Below are 21,411 nucleotides of genomic sequence, written 5' to 3' on the forward strand. Positions count from 1 at the left end.
CTCACCAGCTTTGTGAACTTAGTAAGGACCATATGTGCAATTGTTTATGGCTTCTGTTTCTGCTTATTCTCGGAGACTGTTAGCAGGACAGGAGAAAACGGTGAAAATCAGTAAAAGTCTACCAAACATTCGTTCCCACCCGTTTCTCCCGTTTCAACTTTATCCATTCCAACAAATTTCCCCCCCCCCCCCCCCATGGATTTGGAAACCTTGTTTCGTAATGTGGTGTGAGTCGATGCGCAATGAATTGTAGTGCAATATAAATATTAAATATTAAAATTATAATTAGTGCTTTCGCTCCAGCTGTATGAAGAGAAAAATAATGCAAACTCCATTAAGCTGTCATCCTTAAACTAGTGAAAACAACTATTAAAGAGCCAGTGTAAACAAATGATTATAAACCAAATACCAAAAGGTACTCTGAACTGAGAGACAAAACCATTTCCGAGCCGCCAGGTAGTTATCAGTTTTTCAAAACTGAAGAAAAAATTCAGGCTCTAATAAGGTTTAAGAACATCCTTTGTACCAGGTTGTCTCAAATTTCAAAGACAAAGCAAAAACGAAGCACTCTGGTGATAAAAGACTTTTTTTAAGCAACTAATTTGACACCAATGCCTAGGATATGCTAAAAGAACCGCTTGCGGGATAAATGGCTTCAGATTTAGACATTTTATGACGTCTTGTTTATCTTATCTAACATAAACCACCTGTGTTTACTTATTGTATTCATCTGTGAAAAGCACATTTTCCACCCATAAGCACAAATAAAAAGATTCTCAGTAGACTTAAGAGTTAAGAGTTGAATAAATAAAAAAGTGAACATTCTCACCACCACGACCACATAAATATAAAATAATGCTAAGGGCAAATAGTAAAATGCAGGATGAGTTATTTGAATTCTTACATTATTAGCAATGTATTACAGTAATAAAAATAGGTCACCAAGGGTGACATGAGTCTAATGCCGTATGGCATAGTGATACAGATTGCGCGGTTTTCGTAAGCCGGTTAAAATTGGTTAGAGGTTTGTGTTCGGGAGTTTAATTTAAAATGCTTATAGCAAGCTAGGGGCATCGTGGATGATTATGGATGAAAACGAAACAGTCATAAATGTTATATGCTTCACAAAATTTAAAGTATGAACAGGAGTTGATGTTACTTCTTCCGTATTGTCCGTAAAAGCAGAAACGATTAAACATTTGGACAAGATTGCGTGACGATTTACAAAAAGCATGTTCATTACAACAAGGGTTGAAGAACTTCACATCGTTTTCTTTCAGATTTTTCACCATTTTGATGATGACTCTTGAAACAGATTTTGCAATAAAAGCACTTGAAATAGTGACTGTTACTCCATTGTACTGTAAGCACTTAGTGACAGATTTTCCTAAAAACGGGTGTAAATGCTCACGTCAATATAATGATGACCTTTTGAACGCTGGAAACTAGGCAATTATTATCGAGCTACCATACACAGGAGCGAAGACTGTTTATCATGATGTACAAATTTCGCGAATCATCACTTCCATATCAATGTAACCATTTTATGATTTTTCTAGCTGTAAGAAGAACTTAAGATCTCTGAGAGTCGTAAAAGCATGAAATTCGATTTCAGTGTATGGCAAAGGCCGGGACAGTGTAATACTGCAAAGCGGCCAAACAAACGCATTTTGATTTAGTCGCGTAACTTGATTTACATTTATCCATGTACATCTTTTATTTTTGAAGGTTTTTGTTTGCACTGTAAAGAAAAAATTGGTCAAAATTCCAATGACTTAAATACAAAAACCGAGGTAAAGTTTTCTATTTTTTAAAACAAAATAAATATTTGGTCGCATTGTGTAAATAAACGCGAGTCGCCGTCGAAATACTTTTTCTCAAAGACGTCTTGCTTTTTAAGCAAGACGAAAACACAAGTGCTGAACTGAACTGAAAACGAAGATTTATTTTCACAAAAAGCTTACAAATGTCTTAACTGGAAAATTATTTCGTCCTGTTCAAGTGTTGAATAATCGTGACTTGAGAAAGAACTTTTAATTATGCGTGGGAACACGTGTCGCTGATTGGCTCTTTTTAATTGAAACTAATCGTGCGTGTCCGTACGGAGTCCGTTCTTGCAGCTGATCATTGTTTTCTACATTACAGCGAACGATTATCGATCCCGAACCATTCCCTTGGGATTGCTAACAGCTTTTTCATATAACAAAGAGTCTAATGCGCATGCGCAAAGCGCACGCAAGCATTAGACTCAAAAATATAGTTTATCCGTGTCATGCTTTTTTCTGAACAAGGAAAATTTAAATGGAAAGGAGTGTTGGTGTTCCTCATTTTTGGTGTTTTATGTTGCGGGATGATTTGTCTCCTTTAATTTAAACTCCTCAGCTCGCTTTCTTTTCTAAACGCTTTCTTATTAAATATTGCTTTTTTCGTGAGCAAGCTTGTTTGAATATACATCCTGGTATATTGTATTACATAAAAAAAAGGAACGATCTTAGTTACAAATGTGAATGTCTCAACCTATTTATTTTATTATCACCTCAGTAACAAGTAAAATGCTACGGAAAGGGTTTAATTCGCGGAGCTGTTTAAAATGTGACTTGATCTGCTTTTTAGACACTTCACCAAAAGATTTAGCAAAGGAGAGCATTTTGATGGTTTAATGACAATTACTTTGTCGTTCAATATATTTTTGATCTGCCAATTAAATAATTTGAACATCTACCCTAATTTGCATGTGAAACTAAGGCCCCGTCCACACTGACCCAGGTAAATTTGAAAACGGAAAAATTTGAAAACGCCGCGTAAAATTTTTTCCGTCCCCATTAACCCGGGTAAATTTAAAAAATATTCTTTTTTTTAATAAAAAAAAAAAAAAAAAAATTTTTTTTAAAGGGGGGAAAAAAAAAAAAAAAAAAAAAAAAAAAAAAAGCCCCTAAATTTTTTTAAAAAAAAAATAAAAAAAAGGAAAATAATAGCATATCCGTCAGAATAAAATAATCCTCTTTGTTATCTCTCACTCTTGCTTGAGTAGTATTTTGTATGCTAATTGGATTGAAAAACGTTTTCTTGACACGACTATTTTGCGTCCTTCACAGTGCCAAGGAGGGATATGTTTTTACTTTCTGTCCCTATTTTCTTCTCAAAACTTGTTATCCGGAAGCAGTTGTTATTGGTACTCAAATCAAACGCAGAGAGACGGTATACCAATAACAAAGAAGAAATTATGTTAAACGCAATCGCTATTGTATTCATCATTGTCTTCGCACTGGAGGCAGCCGTCATCATCATTGGAAACGTGTTCACCATTTATATATTCTGGACTATGCGATTCCGTCTGAAACGAACTTGTCTTCTCTTAATCCACCTTGCCGTCATTGATTTACTTAATGGAATAGCAGAAGCTGTAGCACTTGTGATTCACAGAATCCCGAGGACTGAAATCCGACCAGAAGAAACCCGAAGTCCTATGTGGGTATTCCAAGCCTTTGGATCGTGTACGTCAGTGATGTTTCTCGCTCTTATTTCACTGGAACGCGTTTACGCCGTGTTGTGGCCGCTTCGACATCGAGTAACAAACACTCGACCTTACATTTACAGCATCGTTACCGTCTGGGTAGCTGGATTGTGTATCGCCGGGCTATCGCTATTAACCGTATATCATTCACAAGTGGAGACAATGTATGGCACTGTCGCTATTGATTCGTTCATTTTTATTTCTCTCGTTGTTATCTGTGCAAGTTATTTGTCGATTAGGTCGCGATTGCACCGTACAAAACCTGAATTACAAGTCCGCCACGAAAGATCAACGGAACAGAATTTACGACTTTCAAAGACATTTTATATAGTCGTTGCAGTATCGCTTTTGTTGTGGCTGCCTGCTTTCTTAGTATACACAATCAAAGAATTCTGCTGTCAACGTTTTTCTCCGACTGTACTGTCTTTAGTAACTGTTCTACATTTAGCAAATTCTATGGTGAATCCATTCATATACAGCTTTAGGATGGCGATATTTAAAGATGCTTTAAGAAGATGCTGGAGGAAGCGTCAACAAAATATTGCACAAAGAGCTGTTTCTCTCGACGTGTACAGTGTATCCCAGAGAGGGGAATTTATTACCACACATTTATAATCTGTGTATCAATGGAGATTCTCTGATAGCTTAACCCTTGGACGTACAAGCAAATTTAAACGCCCACCGTGGTTGGGGAGGTGCAGCAATTTTTTCTTTTGCACTGCAGTAGAAAGCCCTTAAGCTTTGCTTACTCTATAAGATGACATAATTTTTATTGGATGTTACGTCATATGACGTCACATGACGTCATTACAGCCGCCTTCTTGGATCCGCCAACTTGGATTTCACCATTTTCACAGAAAGTCAGAAAATAACTGAAATTGATGCGAATCAAGCCAGAATACTTATGGAATGTAAAATTAAACAAATCGTACAATCTTATTTCAAAAAACTGGAAAAATTACGAAAAATGTTAAAAATGACGATTTTTGGCAAGTCCTGCTTGTAATTATGTCATTTCGAACCCTCTGCCCCCTTTGTACGTCAGATCAGATCATCGTCAGATCAGATCGCATTTTACACATATTTTTACGGACGCAGGTTTTAGCTTATCCGTGGTGGATAATAGCTAACCATGTAAGGAAGATTTAACAGTTGACTCAACTTTGAAACGTAAACAGTAAGAAGGATTCTTAAGGACCTTTTTTTGAACAATTAAAAAAATTGTGAACTATAGCGAAACATATACCTTATCTTTTTAATTTTGGAGTTATCGCGGATACAATAAACAAGTTAAATTTAAAACCGACGATCGTGAGCGTAATTTGTCACCCATGATATAATTCTTGATCAAACAGTATTCTCGATAAATTAGAAATAATTTCACTAGTCACCATTTGATTACTTAAGCGAATTACCCTACATTTTGAAAATCACTTCCTCTTTCGCGTTAACTTCATATTCTCAGAAGTAAGTTTTCCTCCAATTCGCATTAATTCAAGTCACGTTAATTCCACATGATTTCATTAACACGAGCGTCAATTTCCTATAATAAGTTAATTTATCGCATGTTCATGTTTTCAATTTGTAAATAAGGAAAAATTAATTAAAATATTAAAATGGAAATGAATGTTTGTGTTCCACGATCTGGTCTTACATGTGATGTTTTATCTCTTTAGCAGCTCACTTTCTTTTCGAAACGTTTTTTTATTAAATCTTGCTTTCGTTTGTGAACAAGCTTATTTGAAAATGCATCTTGGTATATTGTATTAAATACAAAAGTGAACGATTTAAGCTGCTAATGTCAATATCTCAACGTATTAATTTTATCACCTGAGTTACAAGTAAAAATACGACAGAAAAAGTTTACTTCGTGGTGCTGTTTAAAATGCAACTTTTGTGCTTTTTAGACACGTACTTTACCGCAAGAGTTAGCAAAGGGGAGGATTTTTGCCCCTTAATAACAATTATTGTTTTGCCATCAAAATATTTTGTCTGCCAATTAAATAATTTGAACTTCTACCCTAATTTGCATGTGAAACTAAATTGCACATCCATCAGGATAAAATAATCCTCTTTGTTATACCTATCTGTTGCTTTTAGCTGTATTTTTATGCTAATTGGATTGAAAAAACGTTTTCTTGACATGATAATTTTCGCCCTTCGTGAACTGCAAGTCATCATTGCTTAGGTGTTGTCTCTTAACATGTTTCTGGATCTTTTTTTGTGATGACGTTTAACCTCCGATATCTTCGACAAAAACAGAAGAGTTATCATTGATGTACAAAATCAAACGTATTCACACAACAAAGACGATACCATGTCAAGCGCACACACCATTGTATTAACCGTAATCCTCGCACTCGAGGTCACCTTCATTATCATTGGAAACTTGTTCACCGTCTTTATATTCTGGACTCTGCGATTCCGTCTAAAGCGAACTTGTTTTCTTCTGATCAACCTCGCTGTTGCCGATTTGCTTGTAGGAATAGCAGAAGTTGTAGCCCTGGTGACCCACGGAATTGACAAAACTGAAATGCGACCAGGCGAAAAACCAAAATCCTGCGTGGGCATTTCAATCCTTTGGATCGTGTGCTTCATTGATGTCTCTCGCTCTTATCTCGCTGGAACGCGTTTACGCCGTGTTGTGGCCACTACGTCATCGTGTAGCTAACACTCGACCTTACATTTGCAGCATCATTACAGTCTGGGTAGCAGGGTTAGGTGTCCTTGGGCTGTCGTTGTTAACGATATATTACGTAAAAGTGGAGACCATCTATGCCACTGTACCTGCTGAGTCACTTATTTTCCTTTCTCTCGTTGTTATCTGTGCAAGTTACTTATCAATCAGTTCGCGATTGCACCGTTCAATACCACATATCCCCCACGAAAGATTAAGGGAACAGAATATACGACTTTCAAAGACATTTTATATAGTTGTCGGAGTATCGCTTTTGCTGTGGCTTCCTGGTTTTTTAGTGTACACCATCTTCGAATTTTGCTGGCAATGTTTTTCTCTGACTGCAGTGTCGATTGTGTATGCTGTACATTTATTGAATTCTATGGTGAACCCGTTCATATACAGCTTTAGGATGCCGATATTTAAAGATGCTTTGAGAAGATTTATATTCCAGAGGAAGCGCCGACAAAATCTTGGATTAGCAGCTATTCCTCCCAGAGTGAACAGTGTTGACCAAGAAGAAGGATTTACTACACATTTGTAAATTAAACTAACAGTGGATTTATTTGTGAAATTCAATATTACAAAATTTGTGTTAGACACGAAGAATGGATGCCTTCGTCTTGAGAAAATTGAGAGATGCGTCAACAAATATCGAATTGCGAGTTGCTCATGTGAACATGCTCTAAACAAGCCGTATCTTTATTTTTTTGCCAAGGCTTGCACCGAACCTTCTAAGCTTAAACTTACAATTTTCCTGTTAATGTATGTGCATTTTGAAGAATTGTCAATGCAAGCAAAGTGTTATTCACCATGGAAAGGATAAAGTAACTTCATACTTGCGGTATTCATTTAATCATTTTGATCCCAGAGCATAAAGTAGTCAGGATATTTGCATGTGAAACTAAATTGCATATCCATCAGAACAAAATGTAGATATCTCAAGGTAATTATTTTATCACCTGAGTAACAAGTGAAAATACAACGGAAAGGTCTACTTTGCGGAACTACTTAACATGAGACGTGATCTGTTTTGCACTTCATGGCCCGATTTAACAGAGGAGAGGACTATTGTGCCTCGAAAACAAATATTATTTTGTGTTCTGTGTTTCTTTTAGCTGTCTTTTTTATGCTGATCGAATTGGACTCGGCGATTCCGTCTAAAGCGAACTTTTTTTTTGTGATCAACCTCGCTGCGCCGATTTTGGCAAGTAATTCATCTGGGTGACAGTATGGTAACAATAATTATATGCCGGGGGATACATGCCAAACGAAGGGCCGAAAAATTACTCCTGTCAGGATGAACAATGTACCCCGAGAAGGGAATTTATCACACATGTAGAATCTTCACAACTAGCAATGGATATTAATTATCTGAAAGCTTTTGCAACCTTACAGAATTTGTATTTCCAGAGACAAAACATCAGTATAGAAGAATATGCGTTTATCAGCAAGTGTTTTATACTGATGCCTTGCAATGTTGGTGGAAGAAGCGTCAACAAAACACGGAATCGCGAGCAGCCCATGTACATGCAGTTTCCTCTTGTTGTTTGCTTGTCTGTTTTTCTTAACTTATAATATTCTCTTTAATGATTGTGCATTTTGAGGAATTAACAATGGGATTTGAACTGCTAATCACTATGGAAAGCCGAAAGCTATTATGATCTCTGTATACCTAAAGTAATTAAGCAAGGGAGTTGCCTTGATAAAATTTGACAAATTACGCAGCGAACCGTTAACAGTAATACAAAAACAACAACAACGAATTTATGTTTGAAGCGTCCAGTCTAGACGCGCACACGAAATAAGTATGTAATTTATAGCATTAATAATGTGTATTTGGTTTTAAAAATCAAGACATTAGTGTATAAATTATCGTCCTATATTTGCTCAACTGTCATTTGTATTTACCCCAGACAGTAATTAAAACTTAAAGATGAAATAGATATGCACAATTTTTTTGCGTTTTACATTTTGTTTCAACACAAGAGTGAAAAAAAAACCCTGTAAGAAACATCTCGCTTAAGAAAAGTTCCTTTTTTAAAACTGATAATCGAAAAAAAGCCTGATTCTCCTTTCTTTTTTGCAGCGTTTTCTAAAACAAATATAAACACTTTCTACGTGTTTCTTTCACGTTTTAGCAGAAACTCGGCCGGCTTCTTTTGTATATCCGCGAATCTGATTGGGTTTCCCGTTGTTTTCTACATTCACTGAAAGAACACTTTCGCGCGTGCTTTGCTCTAGCTTCAAACCATTAACGCCTGTGCCGCCTGTAACCGGCCTTGACGAACGTTGAACTTTATTTCACTTCTGAAGTCATCATCTTAGACATAAAAAGGCATCACTTATACCTCTGCAGGATGAATAACTGTTTTTATACCATGCCATAGAAAATACAGCCAATCAGAATACAGGAAAGCCGTTGTATATTCGACGGTATTCAACCCAACCTTCCCATCGTGCGCTGCGATCTTATTCTCGATGAAAGTGAGCGTATTTTCTATGGCATGGTATAAAATAGTTACACAACACTTTCTCGTGGTATACTATGGAATATCCCACTTGTCACTTGTATTTTCTTCGTATACACACTCGCCTTAAGGCTCGTGTGTATACCGAGGAAATACAAGTGACTCGTGAGATATTCCATAGTATACCACTCGAAAGCGTTGCATAACTAGTATGTAATTGATACCCAGATTAAAGCGATCGGGTTAAAGGACACTGTCACCAGTCTCACTTCAAAAACTCAAGAGACTTAAGACATATGGAAACTAAGAATAGTGGTCTAATTTTGTTAAAAACCACCATGCACACCATGCAAGTGAATGGAAGCGATAAACATATTTTATCGTGATGCCATCATGAACTTTAGATTTCAACTTGAAATATTCAGCCTGATTTTTTCAATTTTTTTCTTTTGACCTGGAAAAGCACCTGAAAATTATTATGGCTCACTTCTTCCTTTAACAACAATTTACTTTTTATCTCCATCTTGATATACTAGGTACATTTCATGTACGAGAAGATCTATTCACCAATTAAGTACTTTTTACAGAAAAGCATGAAAATCCCCGTGACAGTGTTCCTTTAATAGAACTCGAAATACACACAAAAATGCAAAGAAATTTGAGTGAAAATTTAAGAGCAAAATTTGCCTCAACCACTCTTGGCTACTCGTATCGTTAAGCTGAAAGCAACCCAGTAAATAGCCAACAGTCGCAGCAAAGAAATAGAAAGAGGAGAAAGAGGAAAGACGCGCGCGTAAGGTGGCTCTGAAGACGCCTCGTAGATTTTTTTTTAACTTTGAAGAAAATTGTACCTTAGAATGTTGATCAATGTTCAATGATAAAACATGGGGGTCACCAAGCTCGTTTTTGAACCATTAATGCGCATTTATTTGATACCAATTTTGTAGTATGTTGAACATTATGTTGAACATCATGTTGAACATCTCATCTTTATTATTTATTACCGAGCTTAAAATTTACCATCTTTATTATTTACTACACACTTGATGATTTCGACATTGCTGATCCTAGCTGTATGCGGGACGCGTGTCACATATCAACCTAGTAAATGGCCCAGTTACAACGCGTCTCTCGTAGCTCAGTTGGTTAGAGCGCCCAACCGGTATCTGGGAGGCCATGGGTTCGATTCCCGTCGGGGACTCAGAATTTTTCTTTGTCCCATGCTCGTGTCATGTTGAACACCTCATCTTTATTATTTATTACCGAGCTTAAAATTTACCATCTTTATTATTTACTACACACTTGATGATTTCGACATTGCTGATCCTAGCAGTGTGCAGGACGCGTGTCACATATCAACCTAGTAAATGGCCCAGCCACAACGCGTCTCTCGTAGCTCAGTTGATTAGAGCGCCCAACCGGTATCTGGGAGGCCATGTGTTCGATTCCCGTCGGGGACTCAGAATTTTTCTTTGTCCCATGCTCGTGTCATGTTGAACATCTCATCTTTATTATGATAAAGATTTGTAGTACTGACCCGTCAAAGTATAAGAGCTTTAAAGTGTTGAAAACCGTTACCAGCCACCTAAGCCTCGATTAGCACGCGTGTGACTCAATTCTTAAGAAGGCGGGAAATATTAGCATCTGTTAATTAATAAACACAAGCACGGCCAGAATTTCATTAACGGAAAATCAATAAACATTTCTTTTTTTTTATTAGGCACTTTTCCGTTAGTAAATGCTATCTTTTAAAGAAACGTAATTCAAACAAAGATAGGATGAAAAAATAAGCAGTCGCACTTTTGTGCCTTCTTGTCGCATAAGCAAACCTCGGACTAAATAGGTTTTGACTTCCACTGTTAGTTGTTAAATGCTCGGGCAGCTAACTAGGGAATTACTGGCTTCCTTAAATCGTCATTGTGGGAGGCGCGGTGGCCTAATGGTTAGCGCGCTCGACTCCGAGTCGAAAGGCCCGGGTTCGAGGCCTGGCCGGGGCGCTACGTTGTGTTCTTGGGCAAGACACTTTACTCTCACAGTGCATCTCTCCACCCAGGTGTATAAATGGGTACCGGCGAATTTACTGCTGGGGGGTAACCCTGCGATGGACTAGCATCCCATCCAGGGGGGAGTAGCAATACTCCTAGTCGCTTAATGCTACGGAAACGGGGATAAGCTCCGGCTGTATGAGCCTCATGGCTCGGACACAGACTTTACCTTTACCTTAAATCGTAATTAAATAATATGGACATTGGTTTATCATTTGCCGTATATAATATCGTTTCTACGTGTTACCACTGTTTGCGTTTGCTTTTCGTACATGAAGACAGCTGATATATAAGATCATAACATGTTTTTTATCTTTTTTACATTGATAAACTGGCTATCAAAGAAACCGCAAAAAGCATAAGATCAAATGGATAATCGTTTTTTCTTTGGATAACGGTTGTTAAAAAGAAATTAACTTCTTTGTGAAATAGTTATTAAATATTAATAAAGACCACTAATATTGAATAAATTAAAACTAATTGCACGAAACAACTTAGTTAATGTACAGCTGATCACGGCTTGGACAGTTTACAGCACGTTTATAAGCGAGGAAATATCTCATGCCATTATCTTAGAAGCGTCAAGATGGAAAAAACTGCAGTAACGTCTTGTGTTCTTTTGCTGTTTATTTCTTCACTGTTGCTTGTGGACGGTATGGTTATTTTACGCAAAAGGCCTACACCTAAACCCACACCGAGGGTAATTCACATTTACAAACAGTTTAATTCAGATCACAGTCATTATATATAGTGGGAACTATAATGTCTGAAAATTAAATTGCGTAGAAAATGCATCTACTTCGCAATTTTTATATTTTAGTAGGTGAATCCATTTGTTTGCTGTTTATTAGTCCTATTGAAGTAGTCCATATTAACTTTTGAAAGTGTTACGTTATATATTTGTGGTATACACCCTAAGAGCTTAAAGACAAGGGATATCCAAGCTTATTCGATATGCTTTTTTTCCCGTAGAGAACTTTTCGGAAAGAATATCTTGAAAGGACATCAGACTTTGTTGTAAATGAGGACGGAAAACGAGTGTCGCCGGTGAGTTTAAAAATAATACAAGCCTTGAACTTTTCAAACTTAGCTCAATCCATTTAAACCATTTCACCATCTAGTGATGCGTTTTAATAAAATTTTCAATAGCAAATAAATGCAATAATGTCAGTTCTTTACAGTTTTACTGTTGTTCTTTTTACTATTTTGCAGCAGCGTGGACAGGAGTTCAGAAGAAATATTTGCTTGTCTGCCCGTGATCTGGACTGCGAAAGAGAGATCCAGTGATGGCCTTTCACAAATGATGCTCAAATGACACAAAAAGGATACCTCATCAGTAAACTATTAAATGTTGTCGAATCATTAGTGTCGTTAAACAAAATGCAAATAAAAAAGGAAACAGGTGTTGACATGTGACTCCTTCATTTTTACTCGTTCAGTACGGGTTTGGCGCTTTTTTGATCTGTAAGGACAAGAAAACAAGCAATTTTAAGACCTTATTTGCACTATCATCAGTAGTATTCCGGTTTTGCCGGTTTAGAACAGAGAAAACACAATTGTTGCGTGCGAACGTTGGGCGAGTACTAAACTAGTCGAAGGCGATTACGGCAAAAATTTTCGCAAAAATATAAACTAAACAGATATCCTCAAATACAAGGAAAATTAAACAGTCGAATAATAAAACCGTTACAAGCTCGATAATTAAACGGCAGCTAATCATGAGATATCCGCGCTTATCATTTGTCAAAACGCAAGTTGCATTTATTCCTGTCTCTTAGTCATTATTTTATTTTGCCAGAGAATCGTAAAAAATGAAACACAGTACATTTGTTCGAATATATTAAATACCCCATATGCATTGCTGCAGAGCTTCTTTTAATATGAATCCAGAAAACGTTATTAATCAACTCATGGAGGGCAAGAATGATGAATGAATTTATAAAGAATATTGCGTTGATCTGCTACCAAATTTTTAGAACTAAACCAAAAAATAAAAGACAGTCAGATAGGAGAATTAACATGCAGCTTGAAAATCAATAATAGCTCATGCAGCTTTAAAATCAATAATAGCTCATGTGGTTCCCTCAGTGACAAAAACTGCCAGAAGTGCTTAATTAGATGAACGTAGAAAATGTTGTTCGTTCGCGATAACATCACAAATAGCAAGTTAAATAAATGAGAGTTTTATTCTTTGAAAGATAGAAAACAGCTGTAAACACGTGATCAAACAGAATGCAATAAAATATTACAATATTTTTTCTTCGCTGCAGCTACCTAGTGAGTCACCCCGTGTCCCTGCCCTTAATTCTAACTTTAACAGTTAAATGTTATATGTAAATATATAACATAGTAGTTTTCGTGTCTTACGAGAAAAACAAAACGAGGGTAAAAAAACTGAATTAGCTATTTCTTTGACAGCCGGCGCGCCGTTCACTGCTTTGATAATCTTTCGCATCAGCGGTCGAAGAATGGAACGAGTCGAACTTTATTCTGAAGTATTAGGAATAGGTTGAATGTTTGAAGCAGGTTTTGAAATTATCGGCAACACGGCGTTTTAGTAGACATCAATACACTCCAAATTCAAGAATTAATTGTCTTTAGTAGACACACTGGCGCTCTTTTGAATATCGGTTTATCTGATTGGTTCATTCATTGTTGTGCGGGCGTAAACCTCGCACTATGTTAACGTTGGCAGGATGGGTTTACAAAAGTTCCGTGATTTTTCTAGGGAAATTTGATGAACACAGTGAAAAAGAAGAGAGCCTGGGAGCAAGGTTATCTGAGCTTTCGAGTTAAAAGCAGTCATTTTGGCGTGAGGCCTAAAGTGGTTTCACTTTTTTGCACAGTTTTTGACATATAGCCTTTTGCTTACACATACGCGAGAGCTGAGAGAAATATTTATGGTTTTATTATTGATAACAACCGCACAATTTGCGAGAAAAATAAATACATGAAAGTGAGATGGTTTTAATTGGAATCTTCAACTAACTTATTATGTCATGTTAACAGGAACCTGCACATGTACCCTTTGCGGACCTATTTTTCTCGATAATAGAACACGATCGCGCGCGACTTGCGCTTGAGGTGGCTCCTAATGGTTTAGTCTTGCCGGTCAATTTCTGTCGCAGCTATATACCAATGGTAGCACTTGTATTATAGATTTGTATAGGTTTTAAATTCGCAGTAATGTCGATACGTGAATGCCCATACAAATTTGTGCCATACGTTTCTCCTCAACATTGTTGGTGTAGCTGTGTAAGAATGTCAAAAATGGAATGCCTGATAGTTATTGTGAGCCTCCATTAAAGGGAAAATTCCTCTTGATTTTTTACTTAACAATTAATTACATAAAATCTTAGGTTTTGATCTACAATCTCGGCTTTTAGAGCGTTTACTGATTAGTTAGATTTCTTGATCGCGAGTAGTCAACTATTCGCATATAGAAAAATAGGTCACCAAGGGTGAATGAGTCTAATGCCGTATGGATAGTGATACAGATTGCGCGGTTTTCGTAAGCCGGTTAAAATTGGTTAGAGGTTTGTGTTCGGGAGTTTAATTTAAAATGCTTATAGCAAGCTAGGGGCATCCACTGAAAAGTTGAAAATTTACATAGTATTAAATAACATGTAAATAACATGTAAAACACTGTAAAGATGATACATAGTTTTACCCTACATCCAGTAAATATTTAAGTAAAACATGTAAAAACACAGAACACATTAAATTCCCGAACGAAAGACGACGGACCATTAAATAACATGTCAATTTATCCGATCACCCTGTAAAAAGATGTAAAAACATTATACCTGATGCTATAAATAGATGAACATGTAAAAACCATGTAAATGAAAAGGGGGTGGAAACAGTAAAAACCATGTAGACAAAGGGGGCCTGTGGAAAATAAAGTAAGAAAAGGGGCCTGTTTGGAAAATGTAAATGAAAAGGGGGCCTGATTGAAACATGTAAATACCCTGGAAATCGACAAAGGGGGCCTGTTTGGAAACATGTAAATATCCTGGAAATGACAAAGGGGGCCTGTTTGGAAACATGTAAAGACAAAGGGGGCCTGATAAAATGTAAATACCCTGAAATCGACAAAGGGGGCCTGTTTGGAAACATGTAAATTGACAAAGGGGGCGAGAAAAGTAAATACCCTGAAATCGACAAAGGGGGCGTTTGAAACATGTAAAAAACATGGAAATTGACAAAGGAGGCCTGTTTGAAACATATAAAAAAATGGAAATTGACAAAGGATGCTGTTTGGAAACATGTAAAAAGAAGAAATGACAAAGGGGGCTGTTTGAAAAATGTAAAAAACATGGAAATTGACAAAGGGGACCTGCCAGCTCCTGTATAAAATAAGAACAGAATGCCTGCACGTTTTCTTCTCTAGAACCTTTGAACTACCAACTACACATTGTCGTCAGTGATATACATTTTACATACAAATGATTTTATACCCCATAAGTAAAAGTTCGTTCATGTATCCAAAAAGATTAGTTCTATAAATATAATAAAAATAGCATTTCACAGAAAAAATGATTAGATCGTATACTTTTTATAGTTTTTTCAGCTCAAATAAAGCAGTTTTACTAGAAAGCATACCAATTCAACCCAATCATATGGAAAACAATAAAATTAAATAAATTATCATATTAAATAGAACTGTCTAATAACAATCATACCACCAAAAGTATAACACCCCGCAGGCCCACATCTATTCACTTGTGAACCGTGCCCCAACACAGCACAAAGAGAAAAAAGAGAGAGTACAAAAAGATAAAAGAGCAGAATATCAGCACCAAAAGTGAGAAAAAGATAAATTTTTGAATGTTGCTAATTAGTAATGTTTGCACATGATTTGCAGCCCCAGTTACTACCACAACCCCAAAAATAGAAACAAACGAAAAAAACATGCAGAACCCACAATGATTTTGAACACTGAACAGCCAAGTTCACATAGCCTGCGAGTAGGCCACCAGAGCACCACGAACGACAACTGGCCGCGATGAACCTGCACAACCTCTGCTAATTTTTCACTCCCACCCCGAAACCGCAGGAAACGACAAGCCAAAAAAAAAAGTAGAAGTTTGACAGGAATGTTGACAAGATATGACATTCATGAGAATGAAATTTACTGGTGCCTCTCACCAGTCTCCCCCCACCATATTGCTGTGCCCGCCAGTCGTGAGTGCCCCAAAGTATATTTCGGCCCCGTGAGCCCCCGAGGTAGTCAAACACCAACAGCATAAAATTGTCCCAAAAAAATGTCTAATTAAAGTACAAGACATGCCGTCGCCCGTGTACATTAACAGACCTTATTTTTACTTTTCCACCAAGAGGGCGTCGAGGTGGGCGCTATTCGAGGTTGGGCGAACGAATAAACACTTAATTGTGAAAGTACAGACCTAAGACTGACACTAGTAGAATTTCTTCACCTAACAGTGTTGAAATGTGGGTTCCACCCCAACACACAAGCACAAAGATAAAAAGCTAGCACAAATACAAGTAGAACCTGAATATGATGACACTGACCAGCCTAGCACAACACATTTTCACTGTATCAGCTGTTAACATTCTATAAAAATGAGAACAAATAATTGTAAAAAGTAGAAAAAAAAAATAAATTCACCAGAAACACACGACAGTACATGTATCACAATGACCAGAAGAGCAGAAAGACCCCGAGGTAAACGATTACACCCAACCACCCCTTATAGACCACAGGAGTGTAGAGCCACAACAAAAATAAAGAATAGAAAAAAAATAAAACAATTACTTTCACTTCAAAAAAAAAAAAAAAACAAGAAAAAAAGCCACCCACACACGACCCAATAGGGACAAAACTGGGAGGGACGAGACAGCACTGAGTATCAGCAGACAGCCCAGTCATGCCACCAGTTGTTCAAGGACGGAGAAGTAGAGTTTTGACACGTTGCCAATCACAAAGAAAAAAGACAGACAAAAAAAATAGTATGAAAGTTAACCAGTGAATGAGCGTCCAAAAAGCCACTGACCCAGTGGAGCGCAATTACCAATGCGATAGGCCCAAATAAGAAGATGAGGAGCAAGCGGGACGAAGAACGCGGGACAGACAGCCGAAAAGGACCAACAGATAGCCGCCACCGCCCCCAACACAAAAGCGACATCAACCGCCCCACGAAATAGGCCAACCAGTCCCAAAAAAAAGGAGAATGGTGACACTGCTATTTTTTAAACTGTATCGGAAAAATGTGAAGTGAAAAAAAAATGTTTAGAAAGAACCACTCCCACCATATAAAAAAGAAAAAAATCAGTTATAAAAAATAAAAGACACTCCAAGACGACAATGATTTTTTTAGAATGTTCCGGATGATCAACAAAACGAAAAAACGAACGAACACAAGTCGAGTCGAAACAACCTACATGCGGAGTGACGAACAAAGACTACCGCGACACAAACAAAGAGAAAAATAAAACGTCAACGAAAGAAAAAAATGGTAGAAGAGAAAGAAAAGAGCCAGAAGAAGAAGTTTCTGCCTGCGTTTTACCGTACACAAAAGAAGGCACACCAGACATGAAAGTGAAGACATTATAGGGAGCCACGCTGCCGCCATCAGGTCAGCCCTCGAGGGCGGCCAAAAGCGACGTGACAGGAGAAGAGACAGAAAAATATATGGAGGAAGGCATAAAAAAAAAAAAAAAAAATAAAACGAAAAAAAAAGATCAGCAGAGGCGCGCCCCGCGGCGGAGAAAAAAAAATAAAGAAACGAACGAGAATGACGAACAAGAAAATAGACGTCGAAGAAGAGGAGAAAAAAAATGATTTAAAAGCAACCTAGAGTAACTGTGAAACAAAAAACAAAAAAACTGCACCAAGTAAAAAAAAGTGAACATCCCAAGCCCGCAAATAACAATAACTCATGTTAAGAAGGAAATACGAAAGTGAAGAAAAAGAAGACCATAAAAATAAAACCAACCACCTAGAAGCAAGAGAACCAAAAAAAAGACGTAGCACGAAAAAAAACAGGAGAGAGATGGTGAAAGAAGGCCAAGTAATGAAAGTATAAGGTCAAAAGAGGAAAATGCCCTAGCGAGATAAAGGCCCCAAGATCGACCGAACCGTTGAACCGAGCGCCAAAAAGTACCAGAGAGGACGCCGGGATCGCGCGCCAGTGCTTCTCGGCCTACCTCTCGACCAGGTCAAACACGGACAACACGGCAAACGACCATACCGCCGTCCGGCAAAAAACCAAAACGCAGTCCGAAAAATATATAAGCCAAACTGTTGGACGCTAGCGCCCGCCACTGCTCCAGATGTTTAAAATATGTTAGACGAACAAGTCGCCCGTCTGCAAAAAGATATCTAGAAAGAAAAAGATGTAGTAAGAGCTAATGAGTATAAAAATCAGTCGCAATTCATCGCTTGCGCTCGCACTAGATAATAATAAATAATAAAAACCCATTCAGGCGGTTGATATTGGAGGATAATGCCGAAAAAAGAAAGTTGACTAAGCTCAAAGGAACGAAAGAGAAATCCAGGCAAGGAGTATTATCCTCCAGCAAGCCGGAAGGAAAATTATTATACTTTCTAAATCCCTCCGATTCCTGTCGTTTGATTTCGTACCACGTGATGCGTTCTGCTAACTAATGAATGCACGCGAAAGTTATTTGTGGGTTACAAAGAAAAACATTCAAACAGCCCCATCCAGGTATTTCATGTTTCCAAACAGGCCCCCTTTGTCGATTTCAGGGTATTTACATGTTTCCAAACAGGCCCCCTTTGTCAATTTCCATGTGTTTTACATTTCCAAACAGGCCCCCTTGTTATTTCCAGTTACATGTTTCCAAACAGGCCCCCTTTGTCAATTTCCATGTTTTTACATTTCCAAACAGGCCCCCTTTGTCAATTTCCATGGTTTTTACATGTTTCCAAACAGGCCCCCTTTGTCAATTTCCATGTTTTTACATGTTTCCGAACGGCGCCCCTTGTCATTTTCCAGTTCTTAATATATAAAAAATTAATTTAAAAGAAAGAAATTAAAATAATTTAATTTTTTACATTTTAAATAGCGTTGTAATAAAGGACATAACATTTTTAAAAATTAATCCGAAATAAATAATTACCCAAATAATTTAAAAAATAAAAAATTTAATTTTAATTTAACGGATATTATGAGAAAAAAACATATAAATTTTCCACAAAATTAAAAAAATTAGTTCTTCTTCCGTAGTCCGTAAAAAAAAATAAATTGAAAATGTAATACAAAAAGAGTTCATACAAAAGGTAAGAACACATCGTTAATAAAAGAAAAAAATATTCTAGTGTAAATAAGTGCTCAGTAAATAAAGAGAGTAAGAGAGACAGGAAAATTAATATACGCCAATAAACATCGGAATTTTCATTTAAAAATTTCATATCGCGAGTCGCCGCATAAATCACAAAAAGCAATTTATAATTTTCGTCCTTTAAGTGTTGAATAACGTATTAGAAAGAATTTTAATTACGTGGGAACACGTTCGTGATGGTTTTTTAATTAAATAAGTGTTCCGTACGAGTCCGTCTTCAGCTATCATTTTTTCTACATTACAGCGACGATTATCGATCCCGAACCATTCCCTTGGGATTGCTAACAGCTTTTTTCATATAACAAAGAGTCTAATGCGCATGCGCAAAGCGCACGCAAGCATTAGACTCAAAAACTGGGGCTCGTAGCCAAATTTTCCTGCTGTTGTGTGTATCGAGCGACGTTTGTGTTAAGGCATGTATTTTCTTGGTAAAAGTAAACTAAAACTCAAAAAGCGGTTAAAATGCAGCTTAAAAGCTCTAGAACAGTCAAGAAAGATTTTATAGGCAATAAATGATGTAAACCAAGATTCGCAAGATTCACTCTGTCGCTCCAAATAGCCCAATTTCGATATTTTAAAATTCAGCTCAGTAAAACAATAGACATCACTACGAGGCTCCGGGGAATAAACCCCACAATCTCTATAGTTTGGCCCCCGGAGCCTCGACCTGAAGTCTATTGTTTTAGGCATGAGTATAGTTCGAGGACTTAGCTGTTTCTAGGCCAATGTGAATAAATGTTATTTAACAAATAAAGAAGCCTCCACTGTGCTCTGTTCTGTTGTAAAGCACGCAGGAAGCGGCTAGAGCACGAAAGAAGTGTAGGGTGAAACGCGAGCCGTAGGCGAGTGTTTCTCCCTACTTCTTGAGTGCTCTAGCCGCTTCCTAAGTGCTTTACAACAGAACAGAGCACAGTCGAGGCTTCTTTATTTGTTTTATAATTAAGAAATTCATTAATTTCCCCACGAATTCGCGCAATTATTTTCAAAACAAACGTTTTTCAAGCGAATAGCAGTGGCGTCAGCGTACATCTGTACTCTGATAAAGTACGCAACAATTAGCCAATCACAAAACTTGTTAGAATGGTTAAAATAATTTGATTGGTTGAATAAGACATCAGCTGTCAACAGCTGTCAAACCATCAAGTTTGAAACCATCAAAGTTCATAAAAACAAGAAGCTGAATTGCTGAAAACGTCAAGTGGAATCCGAATTTTGACACGAGTCCTTGAAGTCCTTAGGACTTTAAGTACAACACAGGATAGAAAAGTAGACTGTTCAGTGAAAACCGGCTGAATTCTGGCCCATGAAAACTTGCACGTTGTTAACTTGACAACTAGAAAACAAACTGCTCAAAGCTTGTGGCTGGCACTTCACAAAATGCTGCGGCCGTGCGGCGTGTTTCGCGAATCATTTACAACCATCGGATTCAATGGAAAAAGAATCGGCTGCTGTCAGGCTGTGGTTGCTGTGGCCTTCCATTCATTGCACTGTTAAGGATATAGGAACAGGATTGTCTTCCTGAATTGCATTGGAGGTCTGCGTCTGCTTCTGGAATGACAGGTAAACTTGTGTTCGATGTTTTCTTTGTTTCGCGCTTGTTCAATTTTTTCTAACTTTGCAGCAGCTTGTTTGAAGCTTGAAATTCAACCCCTTTTGCAATAAAAATTCCTAGGTTTAGGGGTGAATTGTTAAGGTGTCTCTCGATAGCGTTGCGAAATCCAGAAGCGATGACCTCGAGTAAAGTTCACCGTCTTTTGTTCGAGCTTCGATCGGCGTAGAATTTACCGAGGTTGTTGTCTAGCTTCTTTGTTGGTCATTTGTGAAGGCTTTTGGCAATTTTTCTTTCACGGCATTAAGCTGTTTTGATAGCGCCAGAAAAAATTATTCAGTATGTGATAAGTCTGAGTTGTGTGTGTATTCGCTAGCTAATTTAGTTTTCTGTTTTTTGAATTGCTGTTTGTTTGTTTTGTTTTTTACACGAAAATGTAGCTGTGCGTGTTTTATCTAAAATTCCGTACTTAAATAATGCGAAACTCATATTCAAAAACTCAGATGTCAGATAGCCCATTTTGTACTATCTTTCGTGTTTTTCGTTTCTGCTTTCGTTATAATGTCTTCAATTTCGGCCTTGAGTTGTTTACAAATCTTTGGTTGGTTGGTTTGTTGTGAAGCTTACTTTCCGGCTCGGTGTTTTTTTTTTCCATAACTTGTACCGAAATTTCACTTTCTATCGCCGTGCAATTTGTGCTGTTAGGAACAGGACGTTTTAAATTAACTGATGCTAAAAGCTCGCTCTCGTTCTCGTTTTTTAGGTCAAAGAAGATGTTAGGGTCAAGACAAAACCCGAGAAAGACGTTCGGGAATAGTGGTCGGCCA

General features: G+C 37.4%; 1 protein-coding gene, 1 long non-coding RNA gene and 1 pseudogene across 2 annotated transcripts; all 3 read left to right on the top strand.

Annotated features, from left to right (window-relative positions):
* Positions 1-3,223: 3,223 nt before the first annotated feature.
* On the top strand, positions 3,224-4,871 carry LOC144661492 (sphingosine 1-phosphate receptor 1-like). The gene has a single exon (XM_078522271.1). It carries the CDS (start codon positions 3,224-3,226, stop codon positions 4,127-4,129), a length of 906 nt encoding a protein of 301 aa, XP_078378397.1. The 3' UTR covers positions 4,130-4,871.
* An 839-nt stretch (positions 4,872-5,710) lies between these two features.
* Positions 5,711-6,914, top strand: LOC144661496 (adenosine receptor A2a-like; annotated as a pseudogene).
* A 4,336-nt stretch (positions 6,915-11,250) lies between these two features.
* On the top strand, positions 11,251-12,116 carry LOC144661489 (uncharacterized). The gene is made up of 3 exons (XR_013572285.1): positions 11,251-11,407; positions 11,680-11,754; positions 11,920-12,116. It is a non-coding gene; the product is annotated as an uncharacterized LOC144661489 (long non-coding RNA).
* Positions 12,117-21,411: the final 9,295 nt, after the last annotated feature.

This window comes from Oculina patagonica, chromosome 7, assembly GCF_052425735.1.
Source record: "Oculina patagonica isolate OP01 chromosome 7, crgOcupat, whole genome shotgun sequence".
In the NCBI taxonomy this organism is placed as follows: domain Eukaryota; kingdom Metazoa; phylum Cnidaria; class Anthozoa; order Scleractinia; family Oculinidae; genus Oculina; species Oculina patagonica.